The sequence below is a fragment of the Panthera leo genome, chromosome B2 (assembly GCF_018350215.1).
Source record: "Panthera leo isolate Ple1 chromosome B2, P.leo_Ple1_pat1.1, whole genome shotgun sequence".
NCBI lineage: Eukaryota > Metazoa > Chordata > Mammalia > Carnivora > Felidae > Panthera > Panthera leo.
In genome coordinates this window covers 104,463,534-104,488,886 of record NC_056683.1, presented here as the reverse complement: position 1 = coordinate 104,488,886, position 25,353 = coordinate 104,463,534, and the positions used below count along the sequence as shown (strand labels likewise).

Genomic DNA, 25,353 nt, shown 5'->3' with positions numbered 1-25,353 from the left:
TGGTAAATCATCTAACAGACTGGTGAAGAGCCTTGATAACTTTACCACACAAAAAAGTGAAGGTCAAATAATTCAGCTAGCTCACTGGCACTCAGTGCTCCTGGGCAGGGTTCGAAGTATGCTTTGGAGTAACATTAAAAAACAAGGATGGATTTGTTTGCTGTCCCACTCCACAATACTCTTAAGGCTGTAGGTTACTAATACCATGGTTTCAGTTGCTTCTATTTCCCTAGTACTACTCTTAGTGTCTTTAAATCTTTGTGTTGTCTCTTATGAAATGGTATTGAGAATAGGTGTAGTGTGAACAATTAAGAAGTGGAGGGAAGAAATCCACATCTGTAAGTAGCAAATACTTTGAAGGATAAAGTGCCTTCCCAAATCCGACTATCATATGCTTGACACAAATCTAATACACGTCCAACTACCAATCAACATTTCCTGTCATTATTCCCTTCAAAGGGCCACCGTTTGCAAACTTCTCCATGCTAGTGATACCACAGAAGGAGAGATAAGTTATGGGATTGGCTCTTCGGGTAGCGTTTTATGTCTTCTTTTTCACACTCTATTCAATCGGTTTGTGGTCCAAATAGAATGGCCATAAAGGATTCTAAGGCCTATTCAAAATCCCTCTATACGTACTTGGGTTATGGACCTTAAATGCTGTTACTCTCTACTGATAATGCTTCCTCAATAACAGACATGGTTGTTCCAAGTTCCATAAAACCATAGAGTCTACACTGTCATTCAGCACCGGGACATGTATGGAAGTGTTGAATCACTGAATTGTAAACTGGAAACTTGAATTACAACAAAAACTTAAAAATGTAAACATAACTAAACATTGAAAAAATTAAAAAAATCAACTGTCATTAGAGTTCCAGTTTCAGTATGGTGGTATTAACCACCTTTCGCCGTCTTTGAAGCATCTATAAACAACACTGGATGAAAAAAAAGAAAAGCCTCAAAACTAGCTGAGGATACTAGAGAGTAAGCAAAGGCAAACATTTGGTGGAGGAGAGACAAAATTTGAAGAAGTGGCCAGGCAGAGTGGGGATAAATTTTTCTGGGTTTTGTTTGTTGTTTTTGCCCCCTTCGTCCCTGGAAATGGCCACAATTGCAGAACAGTACAGGTGGCTCAAAATGAAGTGGATTCTTTCATCCCCAGATGGTACTGGTAAACACAGCATTTTCAGCATAATTTACTCCATTTGGCTGGAAGATGGCCATGGTGTCCTTTCATGATCAAAAGACGTATTTAAATTTAACAAAATTTACGTATTCACCAGAACAGGCAGTCTGAGGAATATACCATGTGCTTGGCAAAGGGGACTCCATTATAAACAAAAAATTCGCATGAAATGGTAATAATATATTTGCATCATATGGTAATTCAGAATGAAATTCACATCAATCTCACTCCTCCTTTTCACAACCCTTTCAGATAAGCCTCGGCATGTGCTTCTTTTCCCCGATTTGTCATCATAAAAAATATGGAACAATTTTCAAAAAAAGAAATTCCTCTTGAAGTGGTGAGGAAGCCGAAGGGACTCGTTTAGAAAGACTCCATCATGAGCAAAGAACCATCCCCATTTGGGGCATGGTAGGCTATCACTGCATCTGGATCCCTGGGTTTAGCCTCACATCCAGACCTCTTTCTGGAGCCATTCAGAGGAACAATTTGGGTGGATTGGAATGGGGTAACTGTTACCACCAGGATGTTAAAGAACTAAAAGAAAAATTAAGTAATCCCCCTGCCCTAGAAATTCCCTTTCCCCTTTCTCCACCTTCTCCTCGTGTTCTTTCCGAATTTTAGCTATTCTGAAGGGTGTGAGGTGATATCTCATCGTAGCTTTGATTCGTAGTCCCCAATGATGAGTGATGTTGAACATCTTTTCATGTGTCCTATAGTCATTTATAGGATCAGAAAGAAAGTCTACTCATGCTTTCTGCCCATTTTTTAACAGATTATTTGGTTTTGGGATGTTTTGCTTCATAAATTCTTTACTTATTTTGGATATAACCCTTTACCCCATATGTCATTTCCAAATATTTTCTCCCATTCTAAAGGTTACCTTTAAATTTTGTTGTTTCCTTGGATGTTCAGAAGCTTTTTATCTTGATGAAGTCCCAATAGTTTATTTTTGCTTTTCTTTCCCTTGCCTCAGACAACATATCTAATAAGAAGTTGCTACAGTCAATGTCATTTACAAGAGCCTTTTATCCTATACGTAGGGGAAAGAAGAGGAATCACTTTGGGTGTCCTAACCCAAAAACTGTGGCCTGTTCTCACACAGGCAATCTCTCTCTCCAAACAGATAGACCCAGTAGCAGAGGGTGGCCAGGATGTTTTCGAGTAATAGTTGCAACTGCCTTGCTAGTTGAAGAAGCTAATAAACTTACTCTGGGACGGCATCTGGATGTTATGACCCCACATCAAGTTCAAGGAGTTTTAGAGGCCTAAGGACATCAGCGGCTAAGTGGAAGGAGATTAATAAAATAACAAGCCCTTCTTCTTGGCACCTCTGATATAACCCTCAAGGTGTGTCAAGACTTCAACCCAGATACTCTATTGCCTGACAAAGACAATAAAGAACTTCTAATCCACTCTTGTAAGAACAGTATACAAGTATAGTCAAGTAGGCCTGTCTTAAAGAATAAATCTCTGTCTAATCCAGAGGCTGACTGGTTTAAAGATAGAAGCAGTTGTATGCATACAGCAATAAGGAAAGCTTGATATAAAATTTATCATTGTGCAGGATGTAATCAAGGGCAAACCACCTCCTCATATTTTAGGACAAGAGGCTAAACTAACTGCTTTAATTTAAGCACTACAATTAGGCAGTTAACATTCAATATATATACTGATTCTAAATATGGTTTCTTGGGGGTGCCTGGGTGGCTCAGTCTGTTGAGCCTCTGAGTTTGGTTCAGATCACGATCTCGCAGTTTGTGGGTTCGAGCCCCGCATGGGCTCTGTGCTGACAGCTTAGAGCTTGGAGCCTGCTTTGGATTCTGTGTCTCCCCCTCTCTCTGCCCCTCCCCTGCTCATGCTTTGTCTCTCTCTCTCTCTCTCTCTCTCTCTGTCAAAAATAAATAAACATTAAAAAAATGTTTTAAATATGGTTTCTTAAAACTCCATGCCCTTACAGCCTTCTGTAAATATTGTTCCCTTTGTTCTGTTCCCACTTCACATCGGTATTTTTTACAAATAATAATAATTACAACAGGAATCTTCCTTTTCTGTGGATGCAATTGTTGCTGCGCGGCTTCCAAATCTAAATATCCTAATTCATGTGAGGAGGCCTCATATATTCTTCCAAGCCAGACAACTTATAATGGGGAGCCCTTCATTTAATCAGATGGGTCGGGATTTTTATGCCTCCCAATAGACAGAGTCTACAACCCCTTTCAGCTTGAAGAAGTTACAGAAGATGAGGCCTTCACCCTCCAACACTCCCTATAAGAATGAGGAGGATAAAAATCCCATAGCAGGGAGATGAAGTAGGGAAACTGAAGACACTTCATTCTAGAAAGTCTCCATCTCTGCTGTTTTTCTGTTAGGTCTCATTTACTCATGTTCTGTATTTTTCCTCTGGATAAGCCAAACTATGTTCCCACTTCCAAGGGGAAACAAAGTTTATCATTCTCTGAGTTTTGTCCTAGGCCCCTAACACCTAGTAACCTCCGAGAACAGCCAGATCCTGAACACGTCCAGCACATCAACTTCAAACAAACTTCAGCTGACGCTGGCATCAACACCCCCTGCCTTTGGTACCTCATGGAACAATACCTACGGTTCACCTGACATTCGCCTTTTATCGGACCCTACACTGGATTCCTGAAGGAACACGGACCCTACACCCCTTTCCAATATAAACTCCAAACCCCCTTCCCAGTGGCCCAGGCGCTCCATCCACTATTCTTTGTCTGTAACTCACACCATTTGGTAAACTCTGTTTCTACATTCTCCAGCTCATATTGAAATTCAGTCCTACGTGAAGCCAAGGACCCTCTTGACTGGTCCTGCAGAATCCTCTCCTGGGCTCTCTGACCCTGCCTGCATCGATCTCACTCCATCACACGCACTGTGTTCTTTGGATATCGCTAACACTGAATATTCTTAAAGTATAACTGCAGAATAAGCCTTTAATTACCTCATTTCATTTAATTCTCCTATGACCCAGTAAATGAGTTATACTCCATGACCCTGCAGTATGTGCCAAAAAAAAAAAAGATTATCTTCTGTTTTCGATAACCAATCTCTTCTTTTTATCCTCCAATCCTCCTTCTCACTGTCAAAATACCTAAATAAATAAGCATATAGATTAAAGATCACATATCTTCTCCAGCGTGAAAACATTAACTTGAGGTAAGTCTAAACTCCCTGTTAGGACTGTTTCTTCCCTCCCAATAGATCTTCCCTTTTATTCCTCCTTCCCAAAAGGGCATGTGACACTGAAGAAGCTAGGTGTCCACATGTTGGTGGAGGGAGGCTCTCCTCGTCTGGCCCATATTCTGCCTTCTTGCACATTGCAGGCCTCCACTGACACTTCTATCATTCCGTCATGGTGTCCAGCACAGGTGTCTGTCATATGACATCAGCCACTCATGCTGGTGACCACAGATCTTCCTCTACCCAAGGTCTCAGATTCCTGTTACCCAGGAGCCTCCATATTGTCACCCCATGTCTCTTCTTGTCAGTAGAATCTCTTAGAACGACCCTATGACCCAGCAATTGCACTACTAGGTATCTATCCAAATGATACAGGTGTGCTGTTTCGAAGGGGCACATGCACCCCAATGTTTATAGCAGCGCTATAGCACTCCTCATCAGGGGAGCACCATGTATCTTAACCAAACGATCCAAAAGAAAACACAAATAAATGGTGAGTGTACATTATTTCTGAATGGGTAGACTCCCTGAGTGCTGATGTCATTTTTAAATGACGTTTTAAGAGTAAAGCAGTACTGAACCTGTTTGGGAAATGGTGGAGAAGTAGGGGGACCCAAAGTTCCCTTGTCCCTCAGACACAGCAGTGTTGAGACCAAAGGACTTAGAATTCCAAGAGTCCGGCCTGCAGAGTGACAGAGATATCTCCAGGGACCAAGGGGACAACCTGGTGGGCCAGAGGTGCATGATTGCAAACTGGGAGAGATAAAACAGGTCGCGAGGCATGGATGGGAGGAATCCCCTTCTGCAGAGAGACAAAGGGAAGAGAAAGACAGGCTGGGGAAGTGTAGGACTGTATCTGGACAAGAGAAAAACCACAGACCAGGATGGAGAAAGATCCGATCTCTAACTGCAGGGCTTTCTCTGGACTGGGGTCAGCTGCTCTCTTCATGCACCTGAGTTGGAGGGGAGCCAGCCCCGGGCTCAGTAACTAGTTCAGAGGCACAGTCCACAGTGGGAGAAAGCAATCCCCTCCCTGGAGTGCTGTGGGAAGAAGGTATATAACCATTGACAGGAAAAAGACTGCCTGCACCTGCCAGTCAGAGACCAGATATGAGAGGCGCAGAGCGGCACTTCCCCCGGGGGGGAGGGGGGCGGGGGGGAGAGGGGAGGGGTTAGCGCACAGAGCAGGACCCTTTAAGACATTGGGGTTTAAATCCCAGTCGAGCACCAGGGAGGCACGGGAGTTGGGAGAATGGAACACACCACCTCATGAGTGCCTGCAGCACTGTGAGGATGGCCTGAACAGAGTGGTTTGGGACACCCAGCCTGTAGAGGAAAGACTAGGGTGTCACCATTTCTCTCCCCATCACCAACAAGGTGGGGCTTCAGGGAATGGATAGTGAGCCCACAAAGGAGGCAGGACCAGCCTACAGCAAACAACGCCTCTCCACGCCTGGTAACTGCATATCTACTAGAGTGGGATTGACAGCGACCAGACAGCCCCTTTGCCAGATGAGTGCTGCCATCGGTTCCAAGGCACCCAGTGGTTTTGTATTTCCTGATTTAATTCTTGGACAATTTTTATTATATATATTTTTTTTCTTCCTTTTCTCTTTCTTATTTCTTCCCTCCTCCAGTCTAGTTATTCTGGTTGTTGGGTTGTTAAGCAGACATATTTAATCTATCCCCTTTACGCCTGTTCTATAACTCCTTCTTTATTTTCCTCTCTCTTTCTGGATTAAGCTGTACAGTTTCTCTGCCTGGTCAATTTTATTTTATTTTATTTTCCCCAATCCTGTCATTTATCTCTTTCTATGGGATGAAGCCTCTTCCATCAACACCAACTCCACTCCACCCCATTGTTTTGTTGTAGCTGGTGTTCTGGGTTTTTTTTTTTTATTTGTGTCTTTGGTTTTTTGTTTTTGTTTGTATGTTTTTGTTTTTTTGCATTTTGCTTGTTTGCTTGCTTTCCCAGTGCTACTTCAACAAACAAATCAAAGCACACCTGGTGGAGGGTCCAAAACATTACACCAAGTAGGGAGATAAAGCAAACAAAGTCACAACAACAGAGAGCAGGAAACACACTCCAATAAAGATCTCCTGAAGGGCAAGGCTCTGGAAAGTGTATGAGCCCTCTTTAAGATAGTAGTGCTCACAGGTGCAAGACCCATAACAAGTTTTGAAACACATAACAGACAGAAAACCAGCCAAAATGATGAAACAGAAGAATTCTCCTCAAAAAAAATTTCAGGAAGAAATTACAGCTAAAGAATTCCTCAAAACATATATAAACAATATAATTGAACAAGAATTTAGGATAATAGTCATAAGATTAATCACTGGGCTTGAAAACGCATAGAAGACAGCAGAGAATCTACTGCTACAGAGACCAAGGAACTAAAAAATAGTCATGATGAATTACAAAATGCTGTAAATGAGGTGAAAAATAAACTAGAGGCAGTGACAATGAGGATTTAAGAGGCAGAGGGTAGAATAAGTGAAATAGAAGATAAAATTATGGAAAAAGATAGAGCTGAGAAAAAGAGAGATAAAAAATTCTCGACCATGAAGGGAGAATTAGAGAATTAAGGGTTCAAAGTGATTCAAAGAAACATAATATCCGTATCATAAGAGTTCTAGAAGAAGAGAGAGAGAAAGGGGCAAAAGGTGTACTTGAACAAATAATAGCTGAGAACTTCCCCAATCTGGGGAAGGAAATGGACATTGATATCCAGGAGGCACAGAGAACTCCCTTCAGACGTAACAGGAATTGATCTTCTGCATGACATATCATAGTGGAACTGGAATATACAAAGATTAAGAGAGAATTCTGAGAGCAGCTAGGGATAAACAGGCTTAACCTACAAGGGTAGACACATGAGGATAGTAGCAAACCTATCTACTGAAACTTGGCATGCCAGAAAAGAATTGCAAGAAATATTCAATGTGCTGAAGAGTAAAAATATGCAACAAAGAATCTTGTATCCAGCAAACCTGTCGTTCAGAAAAGGAGAGATAAAGGTTCTCCCAGACAAACAAAAACTGAAGGAGTTCATCATCACTAAACCAGCCCAACAAGAGATCCTAAGGGAGACTCTGAGTGAAATGTTGCAAAGACCACAAAGGACCAGAGACATCACTACAAGCATGAAATGTACAGATAACACAATGACTCTAAATCCATATCTTTCAATACTAACACTGAATGTAAATGGACTAAAGGCTCAAATCAAAAGACATAGTGTATCAGAAAGGATTAAAAAAAAGACAAGACCCATCTATTTGCTGTCTACGAGAGACCCATTTTAGACCTGAGGACATCTTTAGATTTAAAGTGAGGGGATGGAGAACCATCTATCATGCTACTGGAAGTCAAAAGAAAGCTGGAGTGTCCATACTTATTACAGGCAAAATAGATTTTAAATTAAAGGCTGTATCAACAGATGAAGAAGGGCATTATATCATAATTATGAGGTCTATCCATCAAGAAGAGTTATCAATTATAAACATTTATTCACCCAAATTGGGAGCACCAAATGTATAAAACAATCACAAACATACTTAATCTTATTGGTAAGAATGTGGTAATTGCAGGGGAGTTTAATACTCCACTTACACCGATGGACAGATCATATGGGCAGAAAATCAGTAAAGAAGCAATAGCCCTGAATGATACACTGGGCCAGATGGACTTGACAGATATATACAGAGCTTTTCAGCCTAAAGCAGCAGAATACACATTCTTCACAAGTGCACAAGGAACATTCTCCAAGATAGATCACATACTGGGTCACAAAACATCCCTCAATAAATACAAAAGAATTGAGATTATACCATGCACACTTTCAGATCACAATGCTGTGAAACTTGAAGTCAACCACAGGAAAAAAGTCTGGAACACCTCCAAAAGCATGGAGGTTAAAGAACATCCTAAAGAACATGAATGGGTCAACCAGGCAATTAGAGAAGAAATTTAAAAATATATGGGAACAAATGAAAATGAAAATAAAACAATCCAAACCCTTTGGGATGCAGCAAAGGCAGTCCTAAAAGGAAAATACATTGCAGTCCAGACCTATCTCAAGAAACAAGAAAAATTCCAAATACAAAATCTAACAGCACACCTAAAGGAACTAGAAACAGAACAGAAAAGAAATCCAGAGGCCAACAGAAGAAGAGAAATAATAAAGACCAGAGCAGAAATAAACAATATAGAATGCCAAAAAAAATTTTTTATTTTAAAAAAAAATTTTAAAAGCATGAGACCAATGAAACTAAGAGCTGCGTGTTTTTTTTTTTTTTGAGAAAATAAGCAAAATTCATAAACCCCTAACCAGACTTCTCAAAAAGAAAAGAGAGACGACCCAAATATATAAAATCATGAATGAAAATGGACTTATCACATCCAATCCCTCAGAAATACAAACAATTATCAGGGAATGTCATGAAAACTTATATATCAACAACTTGACCACCTGGAAGAAATGGAAAAATTCATAGACACCCACACACTACCAAAACTCAAACAGGAAGAAATAGAAAATTTGAACAGACCCATAACTAGTGAAGAAATTGAATTAGTTATTAAAAATCTCCCAACAAATAGGAGTCCTGGGCCAGATGGCTTCCCAAGGAAATTCTAAGACATTTAAAGCAGAGTTAATACCTATCCTTCTCAAGATGTTCCAAAAAAATACAAATAGAAGGAGAGCTTCCAGACTCATTCTATGAGGCCAGCATTACCTTGATTCCCAAAACAGACGGAGACCCCACAACAAAGGAGAATTGCAGACCAATATCCCTGATGAACATGTATGCAAAAATTCTCAAAAAGATTCTAGCAAATTTAATTCAACAGCATATCAAAAGAATTATTCACCATGATCAAGTGGGATTCATTCCTGGGCAGCAGGGCTGGTTCAATAGTTGCAAATCAAACCATGTGATACATCACATTAATAAAAGAAAGGATAAGAATCATATGATCCTGCCAACAGACGCAGAAAAAGCATTTGACAAAATACAGCATCCTGTCTTAATAAAAACTCTCAAGAAAGTCGGGATACAAACAACATACTTTAACATCATAAAACCCCCATATGAAAAGCCCACAGCTAATATCATCTGCAATGGGGAAAAACTGAGAGCTTTCCCCCTGAGATCAGGAACACAGCAGGGATGTCCACTCTCACCACTGTTGTTTAACATAGTGTTGGAAGTCCTAGCCTCAGCAATCAGACAACAAAACAAAATAAAAGGCATCAAAATTGGCAAAGAAGAATTCAAACTTTCAAGTTTCACAGATGACATGATCCTCTACATAGAAAACCCAAAAGACTCCACCAAAGGTGCGAGAACTAATACATGAATTCAGCAAAGTCGCAGGGTACAAAATCAATGTACAGAAATCGGTAGCATTTCTAAACACCAATAATGAAGCAACAGAAAGAGAAATCAAGAAATTAATCCCATTTACAATTGCACCAAGAGCCATAAAATAGCTAAGAATAAGCCGAACCAAAGATGTAAAAGATCTGTATGCTTAAAATTATAGAAAACTTATGAAGAAAATTGAAGAAGACACAAAGAAATGGTAAAACATTCCATGCTTGTGTATGGAATCACAAAAGACCCCCAAATAGACAAAACAATATTGAAAAAGAAAATTAAAGAGGGAAGCATCACAATCCCAGACTTTAGCCTCTACTACAAAGCTGTAATCATCAACACAGTGTGGTATTGGCACAAAAACAGACACATAGACCAATGGAATAGAATAGAGACTCCAGAATTGAACCCACAACTGTATGGACGACTCATTTTGACAAAGCAGGAAAGAGCATCCAATGGAAAAAAGACAGTCTCTTTAACAAATGGTGCTGGGAGAACTGGACAGCAACATGCAGAAGAATGAAACTAGACCACTTTCTTACACCATTCACAAAAATAAACTCAAAATGGACGAAAGACCTGAATGTGAGGCAGGAAACCATCAAAACCCTAGAGGAGAAAGCAGGCAACAACCTCCTTGACCTCAGCCACAGCAATTTCTTACTTGACACATCTCCAAAGGCAAGGGAGTTAAAAGCAAAAATGAACTATTGGGACCTCATCAAGATAAAAGTCTTCTGCACTGCAAAGGAAACAATCAACAAAACTAAAAGGCAACCGACAGAATGGGAGAAGATATTCACAAATGACATATAGGACAAAGGGTTAATATCCAAAATCTATAAAGAATTTATCAAAGTCAACACCTGAGAAACAAATACTCCAGTGAAGAAATGGGCAGAAGACATGAATAGACATTTTTCCAAAGAAGACATGCAGATGCCCAATGGCCACATGAAAAGATGCTCAACATCACTCATCAGGGAAATACAAATAAAAGCCACACTGAGATATCACCTCACACTGGACAGAGTGGCTAAAATTAACAACTCAGGAGGGCACCTGAGCAGCTCAGTCAGTTAAGCATCTGACTTCGGTTCAGGTCATGATCTCACGGTTTGTGAGTTCGAGCCCGCGTCCAGCTCTGGGCTGACAGCTCAGAGCCTGGAGCCCATTTCAGATTCTGTGTCTCCCTCCCCTCCGCTGCTTGCACTCTGTCTCTCACACTGTCTCAAAAATAAATGAAAATTAAAAAATACTCAGGAAACAACAGATGCGGGTGAGGATGAGAAGAAACGGAAACACTCTTGCACTGTTGGTGGGAATGCAAACTGGTGCAGCCAGTTTGGAAAACAGTGTGGAGATTCCTCAAAAAATTAAAAATAGAACTACCCTACGACCCAGCAATAGCACTACTAGGAATTTATCCAAAAGATACAGGAGTGCTGATGCATAGGGGCATATGCACCCCACTGTTTATAGCAGTGCTTTCAATAATAGCCAAATTATGGAAAGAGCCTAAATGTCCATCAACTGATGAATGGATAAAGAAGATGTGGTTTATGTATACAATGGAATACTACTTGCCAATGAGAAAGAATGAAATCATGCCATTTGCAACAATGTGGATGGAACTGGAAGGTATTATACTAAGTGAAATAAGTCAGTCAAGAAAGACAGATATCATATGTTTTCACTCATATGTGGAACTTGAGAAATGTAACAGAAGACTGTGGGGGAAAGGAAGGGGAAAAAATAGTTACAAACAGAGAGGGAGGGAGGCAAACCATCAGAGACTATTAAATACAGAGAACAAACTGAGGGTTGATGGGTGGGGGGGTGGGGAAGAGGGGAAAATGGGTGATGGGCATTGAGGAGGGCACTTGTTGGGATGAGCACTGGGTGTTGTATGTAAGCAATGAACCACAGGATTCTACTCCGAAAACCAAGAGCACACGGTACACGCTGTATGTTAGCCAATTTGACAATAAATTATATTAAAAACAAAAAGAGTAGGGTAATACTTAGCAAAATTCCAACACTACTCTTTATGACAGTTTATTAACTTATGTTAGAAATTATGACATGGTAATGAAAAAGAAAAGTATATCATCAGAAAATATGTCATTTTGCATAAGTCAACTCATGTACATACACTTGTATAAAACAAGATTATGTCTCTTTCAATCACTAGGAAAATGGTGGCTATTAAATAAATGACCTTGGGCCAATTGGCTATCTGTTAGAAAAGTACAGGATACTGGTCTTACAGCATATATTAAGTATTCAGATTAAATAAGGATAAGCTTTATGAATACATGAAAATACTTGTCGGAGAACAGGTTCCGGAAGATGGCGGCGTAGGAGGACGCGGGGCTCACAGAGCGTCCTGCCGATCACTTAGATTCCACCTACACCTGCCTAAAGAACCCAGAAAACCGCCAGAGGATTAGCAGAAGGGAGTCTCCGGAGTCAAGCGCAGACCAGAGGCCCACGGAAGAGGGTAGGAAGGGCGGCGAGGCGGTGCGCGCTCCACGGACTGGCGGGAGGGAGCCGGGGCGGAGGGGCGGCTCGCCGGCCAAGCAGAGCCCCCGAGTCTGGCTGGCAAAAGCGGAGGGGCCGGACGGACTGTGTTCCGACAGCAAGCGCGACTTAGCGTCTGGGAGGTCATAAGTTAACAGCTCTGCTAGGAAAGCGGGAAGGCTGGAGGACAAAGGGAGGGAGAGCTGCTGAGCCCCCGGACGGCAGAGCTCAGCTTGGCGGGGAACAAAGGCGCTCACCAGCGCCATCTCCCCCGCCCATCCCCCAGCCAAAATCCCAAAGGGAACCAGTTCCTGCCAGGGAACTTGCTCGCTCCGCGCAAACACCCAACTCTGTGCTTCTGCGGAGCCAAACCTCTGGCAGCGGATCTGACTCCCTCCCACTGCCACAGGGCTCCTCCTGAAGTGGATCACCTAAGGAGAAGCGAGCTAAACCTGCCCCTCCAGCCCCCGTGCACCTTGCCTACCCACCCCAGCTAATACGCCAGATCCCCAGCAACACAAGCCTGGCAGTGTGCAAGTAGCCCAGACGGGACACGCCACCCCACAGTGAATCCCGCCCCTAGGAGAGGGGAAGAGAAGGCACACACCAGTCTGACTGTGGCCCCAGCAGTGGGCTGGGGGCAGACATCGGGTCGGACTGCGGCCCCGCCCACTAACTCCAGTTATACACCACAGCACAGGGGAAGTGCACTGCAGGTCCTCACCACGCCAGGGACTCTCCAAAATGACCAAACGGAAGAATTCCCCTCAGAAGAATCTCCAGGAAATAACAACAGCTAATGAACTGATCAAAAAGGATTTAAATAATATAACAGAAAGTGAATTTAGAATAATAGTCATAAAATTAATCGCTGGGCTTGAAAACAGTATACAGGACAGCAGAGAATCTCTTGCCACAAAGATCGAGGGACTAAGGAACAGTCACGAGGAGTTGAAAAACGCTTTAAACGAATTGCAAAACAAAATGGAATCCACGATGGCTCGGCTTGAAGAGGCAGAGGAGAGAATAGGTGAACTAGAAGATAAAGTTATGGAGAAAGAGGAAGCTGAAAGAAAGAGAGATAAAAAAATCCAGGAGTATGAGGGGAAAATTAGAGAACTAAGTGATACACTAAAAAAAAATAATATACGCATAATTGGTATCCCAGAGGAGGAAGAGAGAGGGAAGGGTGCTGAAGGAGTACTTGAACAAATTATAGCTGAGAACTTCCCTGAACTGGGGAAGGAAAAAGGCATTGAAATCCAAGAGGCACAGAGAACTCCCTTCAGACGTAACTTGAATCGATCTTCTGCACGACATATCATAGTGAAACTGGCAAAATACAAGGATAAAGAGAAAATTCTGAAAGCAGCAAGGGGTAAACGTGCCCTCACATATAAAGGGAGACCTATAAGACTCGTGACTGATCTCTCTTTTGAAACTTGGCAGGCCAGAAAGGATTGGCACGAGATCTTTAATGTGCTGAACAGGAAATATGCAGCCGAGAATCCTGTATCCAGCAAGGCTGTCATTTAGAATAGAAGGAGAGATAAAGGTCTTCCCAAACAAACAAAAACTGAAGGAATTCGTCACCACGAAACCAGCCCTACAAGAGATCCTAAGGGGGATCCTGTGAGACAAAGTACCAGAGACATCACTACAAGCATAAAACATACAGACATCACAATGACTCTAAACCCATATCTTTCTATAATAACACTGAATGTAAATGGATTAAATGCGCCAACCAAAAGACATAGGGTATCAGAATGGATAAAAAAACAAGACCCATCTATTTGCTGTCTACAAGAGACTCATTTTAGATCTGAGGACACCTTTAGATTGAGAGTGAGGGGATGGAGAACTATTTACCATGCTCCTGGAAGCCAAAAGAAAGCTGGAGTAGCCATACTTATATCAGACAAACTAGACTTTAAATTAAAGGCTGTAACAAGAGATGAAGAAGGGCATTATATAATAATCACAGGGTCTATCCACCAGGAAGAGCTAACTATTATAAATGTCTATGCGCCAAATACCCGAGCCCCCAGATATATAAAACAATTACTCATAAACATAAGCAACCTTATCGATAAGAATGTGGTCATTGCAGGGGACTTTAACACCCCACTTACAGAAATGGATAGATCATCTAGACACACAGTCAATAAAGAAACAAGGGCCCTGAATGATACATTGGATCAGATGGACTTGACAGATATATTTAGAACTCTGCATCCCAAAGCAACAGAATATACTTTCTTCTCGAGTGCACATGGAACATTCTCCAAGATAGATCATATACTGGGTCACAAAACAGCCCTTCATAAGTTTACAAGAATTGAAATTATACCATGCATACTTTCAGACCACAATGCGATGAAGCTTGAAATCAACCACAGGAAAAAGTCTGGAAAACCTCCAAAAGCATGGAGGTTAAAGAACACCCTACTAACGAATGAGTGGGTCAACCAGGCAATTAGAGAAGAAATTAAAACATATATGGAAACAAACGAAAATGAAAATACAACAATCCAAACGCTTTGGGATGCAGCGAAGGCAGTCCTGAGAGGAAAATACATTGCAATCCAGGCCTATCTCAAGAAACAAGAAAAATCCCAAATACAAAATCTAACAGCACACCTAAAGGAAATAGAAGCAGAACAGCAAAGGCAGCCTAAACCCAGCAGAAGAAGAGAAATCATAAAGATCAGAGCAGAAATAAACAATATAGAATCTAAAAAAACTGTAGAGCAGATCAACGAAACCAAGAGTTGGTTTTTTGAAAAAATAAACAAAATTGACAAACCTCTAGCCAGGCTTCTCAAAAAGAAAAGGGAGATGACCCAAATAGATAAAATCATGAATGAAAATGGAATGATTACAACCAATCCCTCAGAGATACAAACAATTATCAGGGAATACTATGAAAAATTATATGCCAGCAAATTGGACAACCTGGAAGAAATGGACAAATTTCTAAACACCCACACTCTTCCAAAACTCAATCAGGAGGAAATAGAAAGCTTGAACAGACCCATAACCAGCGAAGAAATTGAATCGGTTATCAAAAATCTCCCAACCAATAAGAGTCCAGGACCAGATGGCTTCCCAGGGGAGTTCTACCAGACATTTAAAGCAGAGATAATACCTATCCTTCTCAAGCTATTCCAAGAAATAGAAAGGGAAGGAAAACTTCCAGACTCATTCTATGAAGCCAGTATTACTTTGATTCCTAAACCAGAGACCCAGTAAAAAAAGAGAACTACAGGCCAATATCCCTGATGAATATGGATGCAAAAATTCTTAATAAGATACTAGCAAATCGAATTCAACAGTATATAAAAAGAATTATTCACCATGATCAAGTGGGATTCATTCCTGGGATGCAGGGCTGGTTCAACATTCGCAAATCGATCAACGTGATACATCACATTAACAAAAAAAAAGAGAAGAACCATATGATCCTGTCAATCGATGCAGAAAAGGCCTTTGACAAAATCCAGCACCCTTTCTTAATAAAAACCCTTGAGAAAGTCGGGATAGAAGGAACATACTTAAAGATCATAAAGGCCATTTATGAAAAGCCCACAGCTAACATCATCCTCAACGGGGAAAAACTGAGAGCTTTTTCCCTGAGATCAGGAACACGACAGGGATGCCCACTGTCACCGCTGCTGTTTAATATAGTGCTGGAAGTTCTAGCATCAGCAATCAGACAACAAAAGGAAATCAAAGGCATCAAAATTGGCAAAGATGAAGTCAAGCTTTCGCTTTTTGCAGATGACATGATAGTATACATGGAAAATCCGATAGACTCCACCAAAAGTCTGCTAGAACTGATACATGAATTCAGCAAAGTTGCAGGATACAAAATCAATGTACAGAAATCAGTTGCATTCTTATACACTAACAATGAAGCAACAGAAAGACAAATGAAGAAACTGATCCCATTCATAATTGCACCAAGAAGCATAAAATACCTAGGAATAAATCTAACCAAAGATGTAAAAGATCTGTATGCTGAAAACTATAGAAAGCTTATGCAGGTAATTGAAGAAGATATAAAGAAATGGAAAGACATTCCCTGCTCATGGATTGGAAGAATAAATATTGTCAAAATGTCAATACTACCCAAAGCTATCTACACATTCAATGCAATCCCAATCAAAATTGCACCAGCATTCTTCTCGAAACTAGAACAAGCAATCCTAAAATTCATATGGAACCACAAAAGGCCCCGAATAGCCAAAGTAATTTTGAAGAAGAAGACCAAAGCAGGAGGCATCACAATCCCAGACTTTAGCCTCTACTACAAAGCTGTCATCATCAAGACAGCATGGTATTGGCATAAAAACAGACACATAGACCAATGGAATAGAATAGAAACCCCAGAACTAGACCCACAAACGTATGGCCAACTCATCTTTGACAAAGCAGGAAAGAACATCCAATGGAAAAAAGACAGTCTCTTTAACAAATGGTGCTGGGAGAACTGGACAGCAACATGCAGAAGGTTGAAACTAGACCACTTTCTCACACCATTCACAAAAATAAACTCAAAATGGATAAAGGATCTGAATGTGAGACAGGAAACCATCAAAACCTTAGAGGAGAAAGCAGGAAAAGACCTCTCTGACCTCAGCCGTAGCAATCTCTTACTCGGCACATCCCCAAAGGCAAGGGAATTAAAAGCAAAAGTGAATTACTGGGACCTTATGAAGATAAAAAGCTTCTGCACAGCAAAGGAAACAACCAACAAAACTAAAAGGCAACCAACGGAATGGGAAAAGATATTTGCAAATGACACATCGGACAAAGGGCTAGTATCCAAAATCTATAAAGAGCTCATCAAACTCCACACCCGAAAAACAAATAACCCAGTGAAGAAATGGGCAGAAAACATGAATAGACACTTCTCTAAAGAAGACATCCGGATGGCCAACAGGCACATGAAAAGATGTTCAACGTCACTCCTTATCAGGGAAATACAAATCAAAACCACACTCAGATACCACCTCACGCCAGTCAGAGTGGCCAAAATGAAGAAATCAGGAGACTATAGATGCTGGAGAGGATGTGGAGAAACAGGAACCCTCTTGCACTGTTGGTGGGAATGCAAATTGGTGCAGCCGCTCTGGAAAGCAGTGTGGAGGTTCCTCAGAAAATTAAAAATAGACCTACCCTATGACCCAGCAATAGCACTGCTAGGAATTTATCCAAGGGATACAGGAGTACTGATGCATAGGGGCACCTGTACCCCAATGTTTATAGCGGCACTCTCAACAATAGCCAAATTATGGAAAGAGCCTAAATGTCCATCAACTGATGAATGGATAAAGAAATTGTGGTTTATATACACAATGGAATACTACATGGCAATGAGAAAAAATGAAATATGGCCTTTTGTAGCAACATGGATGGAACTGGAGAGTGTGATGCTAAGTGAAATAAGCCATACAGAGAAAGACAGATACCATATGGTTTCACTCTTATGTGGATCCTGAGAAACATAACAGAAACCCATGGGGGAGGGGAAGGAAAAAAAAAAAAAAAAAAAAAAAAAAAAAAAAAAAAAGAGGTTAGAGTGGGAGAGAGCCAAAGCATAAGAGACTGTTAAAAACTGAGAACAAACTGAGGGTTGATGGGGGGTGGGAGGGAGGGCAGGGTGGGTGATGGGTATTGAGGAGGGCACCTTTTGGGATGAGCACTGGGTGTTGTATGGAAACCAATTTGACAGTAAATTTCATATATTAAAAAATAAAAAAAATAATAAAAAAAAAAAAAAAAAAAAAAAAAGAAAATACTTGTCGTAGCAATATTCTAAGTTAGACACAAAACCTAGAAACCATAAAATTAAAGGTTGACTTCTTTGATTACCTAAAAATTAAAATCTTAAATATCAAGAAAGCCCATAAGTAGTTTTGCATACATTAGGAATCATCTATTTTAAGATGTCAAATCAACCACCTGTTATGACCTGCTTTTTGCTCAAGAGCTTTGGAATTTCTGAATATAAAACAAAAACCATTTCATAATCATATGCCAAATCAAAGAAAGAAATACTCTCCTGATCAGTACCTGAGGAATTCCAGCAAATGGAAAACAGGGCACAGATAGAAAATGATATAAAGGCACATATATATATTTATTAATCACTGAGGTTTGTCAATAATGAGCCAATGGTAGTCAAAGATGAAATTATACACTTCAATATATTTATTTCTGAAAGTGCTTTCTTAAAACAGTTTGCATTGCTTAAAATTCTATTCTTCATTCATATCCCAGATGAACTTCAAGGGAAAATCTTGTCAAACCTTTCATTCTGCTCAACAGTCATGTGATTTTTCCAGTCTCCAATGGTACCTGGGAGGAAAAGCAAAGAAATTGCCTCAGTGAAGATTCTGGGATGAGGGAACATGATGCCCTAGAGTTGGGAGGAACATCAGTTTTTAGTTTTTTATTTTCCTCCCCACTGAGGCCCCAGTTGCTCCTGCATATGACCATGCCCTGCCTCTCCCACCTTATGGCCAGCGAGGGGGACACAAACTCATCATGGCAATTAGGTTATAATTTAAGTAATTAGCCCAACTCCTCAGCTGTCAGCCACAGGGAAAAGGAGAAAACTCCTGCAGCTTGTTTACTATTTTGTTCCAGGTTAGCATGGGCTAGTGTTAGTTTACAGAGGTCCTTTAAAAATTCCCAAAATCAGATTTCCTTGGACAAATATTTACTGATGAGGACATGGATGCTCAGAGACATTTTTAAAATATAGCCAAGCTCATACCGTTTGGAATGGCTCACCTATAATTATTCCATCTGTACTCACTGTAGGTTTACCAAAGTCTTACTTAAACTTATAGACACAGAGTTGTGATGACAAAAGAGGCTGATAGAAGAAGAAAGAAAAGAAACACTGATTGTAAAAGCACATGGAAGTGTAAACCAATAACTGAAACAGACTGAAATACTAATGAAACTGAAAATACAAATAGTGCAGGAATGGTAAAGCTAGGGCAAATGGCATTCCATTACATAAGATGTAAAAGAAAAGTACGTGTCTGGGCAGAAGAAACATAAGAAAATGTTCCTCGCTTCCACAAGGAAATTTGGCTCCTGCTATTTGTCTTCTTGGCCATTTCAGTCTCATTTGCAGGTGGGTTAAAGATGTATAAACAGAAAATTTTCTTTTTTCAAAGAAAAAATTGCAAGTACAATGATAATGGCAGCTGAGAGGAGTCATAACATCTACAACATGACAGGGTATGCCGAGAGTAACAGGAAGGGGACTCAGTTTGGCTTCGAGTTACCAGTGATTCACATTGTTGAGCTGAATGGATAAAGATCTATAAATAGATTTAGTGAAGGAAATACTCATGTAGAGAAATCAAACCAAATATTTACTGTTACTATACATGCAAGCATGGAACCCTGTGATTAAGTAGAAAATTTATGTCTAAAATTCTGTATTATAGATGTCCCATGTACTGTTAGAATATCACAAAGTATGAAGTAGAATGATTGTATAAAATAATAAAAATATTCTAACATGTTCAAATTTATCAGTTTATGAAAGTCAATTCATTTAAAAACTCACTCAGGATGACGTAAGAGATATTGACCTAATGGAGATATTTCCATACATTTTTATGACGTAAGTTTCTGGTAGTAGAGGACACATGATAGTCATGCACAATACAAGAGAACAGCAAAAGTGTGTTGTTAAATCAGTCCTGGCGGAGGTTTGGGAAAAAATAGAGATGGAAGAGCAGCCAGTGATGGCCAACAGACCCACCATTAAACTCATCATCACATGTGCTCATCCCATGTTAATGGGGGGAAAGAATCTAACAGTAAATGAACATCCCTTTTGTGGCAGACATTGTACTAGTCTTTGGTGGAATTCTAGGGGCCATGGAGAAGGCCTTATGATTTTAGATTATTAATCAGATACATTCAGGGACCATATGATATATAGTCTCTTGAAGAGCACCAAGAGGAAATCATGGAAAATCATCTGTCTACAGAAGGGCACTGGGCCATGAGAGCTCCATGTTATAAAAGTAACCCAAGAAGCTGAGAAGCTACATTTTAATCCACTCATACCATCGTGTAGGACAGCCATTCACTGTTCAACCTCACCTTTGCGAAGGAAATGACCTTTAGCTTCTAACCCATATCGGGTCTTTATTATATTCTTGTAATTTGCCCGTGGGTCATATTTCATGTTCTGAAATGTGGCCTGTCTCACAATGGCATCCATTTCCTCCTCACTCAGCTCTTTCCCCAAAAACTTGCAGACTTTTGACAGAGAACCTTTGAGATCCTATAATAAATCACAGTATGATAAATTATTCACATTATAAGAAAGACTTACACATGAGTCACAACTAAATATCATAGGTACTAAGGCTGGTTTGATAAATGGAGTTGACTAGGTATTTATCCAAGGGATACAGGTGTGCTGTTTCGAAGGGGCACATGTACCCCAATGTTTATAGCAGCGCTACTGACAATAGCCAAAGTATGGAAAGAGCCAAAATGTCCACTGGCAGATGAATGGATAAAGAAGATGTGGTATATGTATACAGTAGACCATTACTCAGCAATCAAGAAGAATGAAATCTGGCCATTTGCAACAACGTGGATCGGACTAGAGGGTATTATGCTAAGCAAAATTAGTCAGTCAGAGAAAGACAAATATCGTATGACTTCAGTCATATGTGGAATTTAAGATACAAAACAGACGAACACAAGGGAAGGGAAGCAACGATAGTATAAAAACAAGGAAAGTGACAAAACATAAGAGACTCTTAAATATAGAGAGTAAATAGAGGGTTGCTGTAAGGGGTGTTGGTGGAGGATGGACTAAATGGGCAAAGGTCATTAAGGAAAGTACTAGTTGAGATGAGCACTGGGTGTTATACATAGGGGATGAATCACTGGAATCTACTCCTGAAATCATTATTGCACAATATGCTAACTAACTAGGATGGAAATTTAAAAAGAAAAGAAAAGAAAAAGCCAATACAAAACTTGATAACATACATAATGTTGAATGAAAAAATAAACCAATTTTAGAAGAAAAGAAAAAAAAGAACTAGAGCTGACCATAAGCAGTGACTTGCTTATCTTTCTTGGTAAATTAAACTTTGACTTGTCCACCGTTTTAGAACACATTTGGGTTAATTTTAGGAACGCTCATATTTCATTTTATCTGTGGTAACTTGGCAAGTATTTGGGGAGTAGCTATTGTGTCAAACACTGCCCTGCATGATGGTGCCGGTGATCAGAGGCACAACAGGGGATCAGTGCTGGGAATTCAGTAGTAGGACCTATGGGCCGAGAGTAATTGTGTAACAGATTTCAGAGAAAGTTTCAACAAAGATGAGAAATTTGTTCTGGGGATTAAAGCAAAAACAGGAGTTTTCTAGGTAGACAAACTAAAGGTATGGAATCTAGACAAAAGAAAGAATATCTGCAACACTGTGGTTGCATGGAAGGTATGAAATATCAGGTCATAGGGTATTAGAAGTTGAGTTTCCCTGGAGCTATATCTGACAGGCTTTGGGTGAGAAAGATGGGAGATGAGGTTGGAGGCAATGGATGGCCCATATTGTGAGGAAGGTTGCAAGGCTGGCCAGATACTTGAATCTCTTATTTGGTAGGAGATATGGTCTCAACAAGACAGTCTAGTCTCGCTGTCATGATATTGGGGCAGCTGGAACCCAAACTAGTGAAAACTATTCATCGGCCCTTCATCTTGCCTGCCTTTGAACTCTTTGTCTTCTTTCTCGCTAAGAGATCCCTGGGGGGGGGGGGGGTGTCCTGGCAGCAGTGCCCAGGCCCATTCTAGTAATGATCCTGATCGATCTAAGACCCTCATGGCAATCCAATTGTCCTCTACAAGACATTAGTCTGGGGTGGTCACATGACACCATTTTGGCATTGAAACAGAAAGAGGAAATGAAACAGAAACTTCTGAGAGGGATTTTCCTCATGGAGAAAAGGTGCAAACAGTGCAAGGCCAGAAAGCCCTTTTTCTCCCATTTCCCTTTATTTCTCCCATGCATGCTATCACCTAAGGACATGACTTTGGAGCTACAACAACCATTCTTCTAGTATGAGGGGAGACATCATAACCACACCAAATATGATATGAAGGAAAGACAGAAAATGCAGGGACATTCTCTACATGTCTGAGCTGCCACACCCAGCATCAGGATGTCCTACCTCTGGAATTCAGCCAATAAGCAGTAGAACTTCTTCTGTTTTAAGCCACTTGGACTTGACTGTCCAGGAGCTGAATTCTTTCTAATCACACACAGCCATTTTCATTTAATTTTTCTTGCAATGCTTAACCATATACAATGCAGACAAGATTAAAATTTCCCAAGAGGTGCAACATAACATGTAGAATGTTACTAGATTACATAGTGCAGAAAACAGACTTAACAATCCATGAAAGAGAGACCAATAACCTGGCTCAAAATAATCAAAGATATGCATGCCCACATACATCAACAGACAATTCCTCACACAGAGACAATCTTTGAAAAGAAAGCTCCAGTATGCTTTGGAAATGAACACCTGGTAAAGAAAGCTTAGAAGTGATACTGGAAGAACGTCTCCTGGTACACTGTATCTGGGATCTCAAATTTGATATCGTCCTTTGGATGTTCTGAGCATGAACCTTAATATTCATTCGGCCAGGATGACTTACAGCTTCAGAGAAGTCACTAATGTCACATTTCTCACCTTCTTCATCTCCTCATACATCAAGAACTGAATGTTGAAGAGGCTTTTGTGCTCATACCAACCTTTGATGTGGTCAAACCAAAGGCTTCCCAACACTGTGGGGAGAACAGATACATAATTAGGTAAATATGCTGAACCCGTTGAAAATAAGATACAGTATTAGAAGATGCAGGATGCCTCAGTAACAAAGAAGGAAAAGGAAATGTGCTGCTAGATTTCAGATTTCCACTCGCGCCTGGTTGTGGAAAAACCATCCAGCTTCCACCACGAAACAATTACATGACTCAAGGAGAAATTGGTCTCTTAAAAGCGCATTTCATATAGACAGGAAATCACCTTAACATGGGGTAAGAAAAACCAAAAGGGAACAGAAGAAGGAATCCTCTGCTTCTTCCTCTCGCTGATTCCAAAGGCACATGGAGCTATTTCCCTGCTGCGTGGAACATGAGGACTTGCTGATGAGTCACTGCAGCTGGGCACAGTGCATTACAGACTAATCTGTTAACTCTGCTGTTCCAGATCATCATCCTCAGAATCAATCCTAACGATGTGAGGTTGCCTGGCTGGCCCAGTGAATAGAGCATACAACGCTTGATCTCGGGGTTGTGAGTTCGAGCCCAAAGTTGGGTGTAGAGATTCATTAAAAAACAAATAAAAATATTTTTAAAAGTACTTTTTAAAGAAAAGAATGTAGAACGGAACTTTGTCAAAAAGCTGGGAGGTGCCCCCTGCAATACGCAGTGCAAAGTTCCCAACCAGTATCTAAACTGAGATGCTTCTCCCTTAGCTAGAACAGAAATCTGTGTGCTAGTGAAATATTCTTTTCATATTAGATGCACATATTTTCTGGTGGTATGACTGAAATCTTGACACTGTCCTGAGAGGGAGAGAGAACGATCAGTGTTTGCAACAGTGGCTGAACTTGGTTACCCAAGTGACCCTACCAACTAGCTTCATATGTTGATTACTGACCCATGCAACTCTTGTTCAGCATCCTCTTTCCCTCTGCCATTCACTAAGTCTAAAAACACCACAAGACACCAGACTTATTACTTAGTTTATAAAACTTTAGTTACCTTTTCCTTCTAGAAATTGTTCCATAAATTCCTCAAAGGAACTTGTAACTTGTAATGTCACATTCTTTGAAAAGTGGAAATATGAGCACATAACGTCCTTAGGGTTTCTGTATATGTAAATAATCTGCAAAGAAAGGAAGTATTCAATATTTCTGAATCTTTCATTCTGTTATATTTTTACCCTAATACCTTACAATTGGATGAAGCCTGTTAGTTGAACTTCAGTCTCCTAACCATATCATATCATGCATATATTCAGCTCTCTTTTGTATTTTGCCTTATTCCCTGCAATGCCTCTCTCTTCACAATTGGCCTAGTGACTATCAATTACTCCTCAAGACATACCTCACATGGTACCTCTTCTTAACTCCCCCAGAGAGCGACAATATTCTCTTGTTCTTACATCAACAATCAAATATATGTGAAAATGCCTTTTAGCTATAAATCATGGCAATAGGAAAAACCTACTAAAATGTTTTCAATCATCTTAGAAACTTTGGTGTGTTTTTCTTGTTTTTAATTTGGTTTTGAGAGAGAGAGAGACAACAAGCAGGAGAGGGGAAAATAGAACTGTTATTTTTAATTTTTTAATGTTTATTTATTTTTGAGAGAGACAGAGCATGAGGAGGGGGGAGGCAGAGAGAGAGGGAGACACAGAATCCAAAACAGGTTCCAGACTCTGAGCTGTCAACACAGAGCCCGACTCAGGGTCCCAACCCACAAACCACAAGATCATGACCTGAGCCAAAGTCAGACACATAACCAACAGAACCACCCAGGAACCCCGAGAGAGAGAGAATCTTAAGAAGCCTCCATACTCAGTGCAGAGTCCAACATGAGGCTCTATGCCAGGACCCTTGGATCATGATCTGAGCCAAAATCAAGAGTCAGATGCTCAACTGACTGAACCACCCTGGTGCACCTAGAGTGTGTTTTTCTTCTGATGCCCCAGTGTATGGTTTACATCGTTCTTATTTATATACCTTCACAGTGTAAAGCACAAATACTGGGCAGACAGAAGTCACCAGTTCAGTATTTTCTGTATCAAAAGAATATGGGATTCATTTTAAAAATTGTTTATTATAACCAATCAGAAGGTATAATTTCATAAAACAATTAAGCAACCCAATGATGTTAGAATACAAAATATAATCAATATCTGTCCAACCCACAATTAAATGGCTTATTCAGCATGTGTACAGAATATTCAGG

At 40.4% G+C, this 25,353-nt stretch overlaps 1 protein-coding gene across 1 annotated transcript in view; it reads right to left on the bottom strand.

The window, feature by feature from the left end:
• Positions 1–18,602: 18,602 nt before the first annotated feature.
• The window catches only part of LOC122219139 (amine sulfotransferase-like), a 51,520-nt gene continuing 44,769 nt past the window's right edge, over positions 18,603–25,353 (bottom strand). Inside the window, exons 5-8 of the mRNA XM_042937379.1 lie at positions 24,142–24,265; positions 23,066–23,160; positions 20,450–20,633; positions 18,603–18,673 (exon numbers count right to left, since the gene is read on the bottom strand). Of these exons, the coding sequence (XP_042793313.1) occupies positions 18,603–18,673; positions 20,450–20,633; positions 23,066–23,160; positions 24,142–24,265 (474 nt within the window). The remainder of the gene's footprint in view (positions 18,674–20,449; positions 20,634–23,065; positions 23,161–24,141; positions 24,266–25,353) is intronic.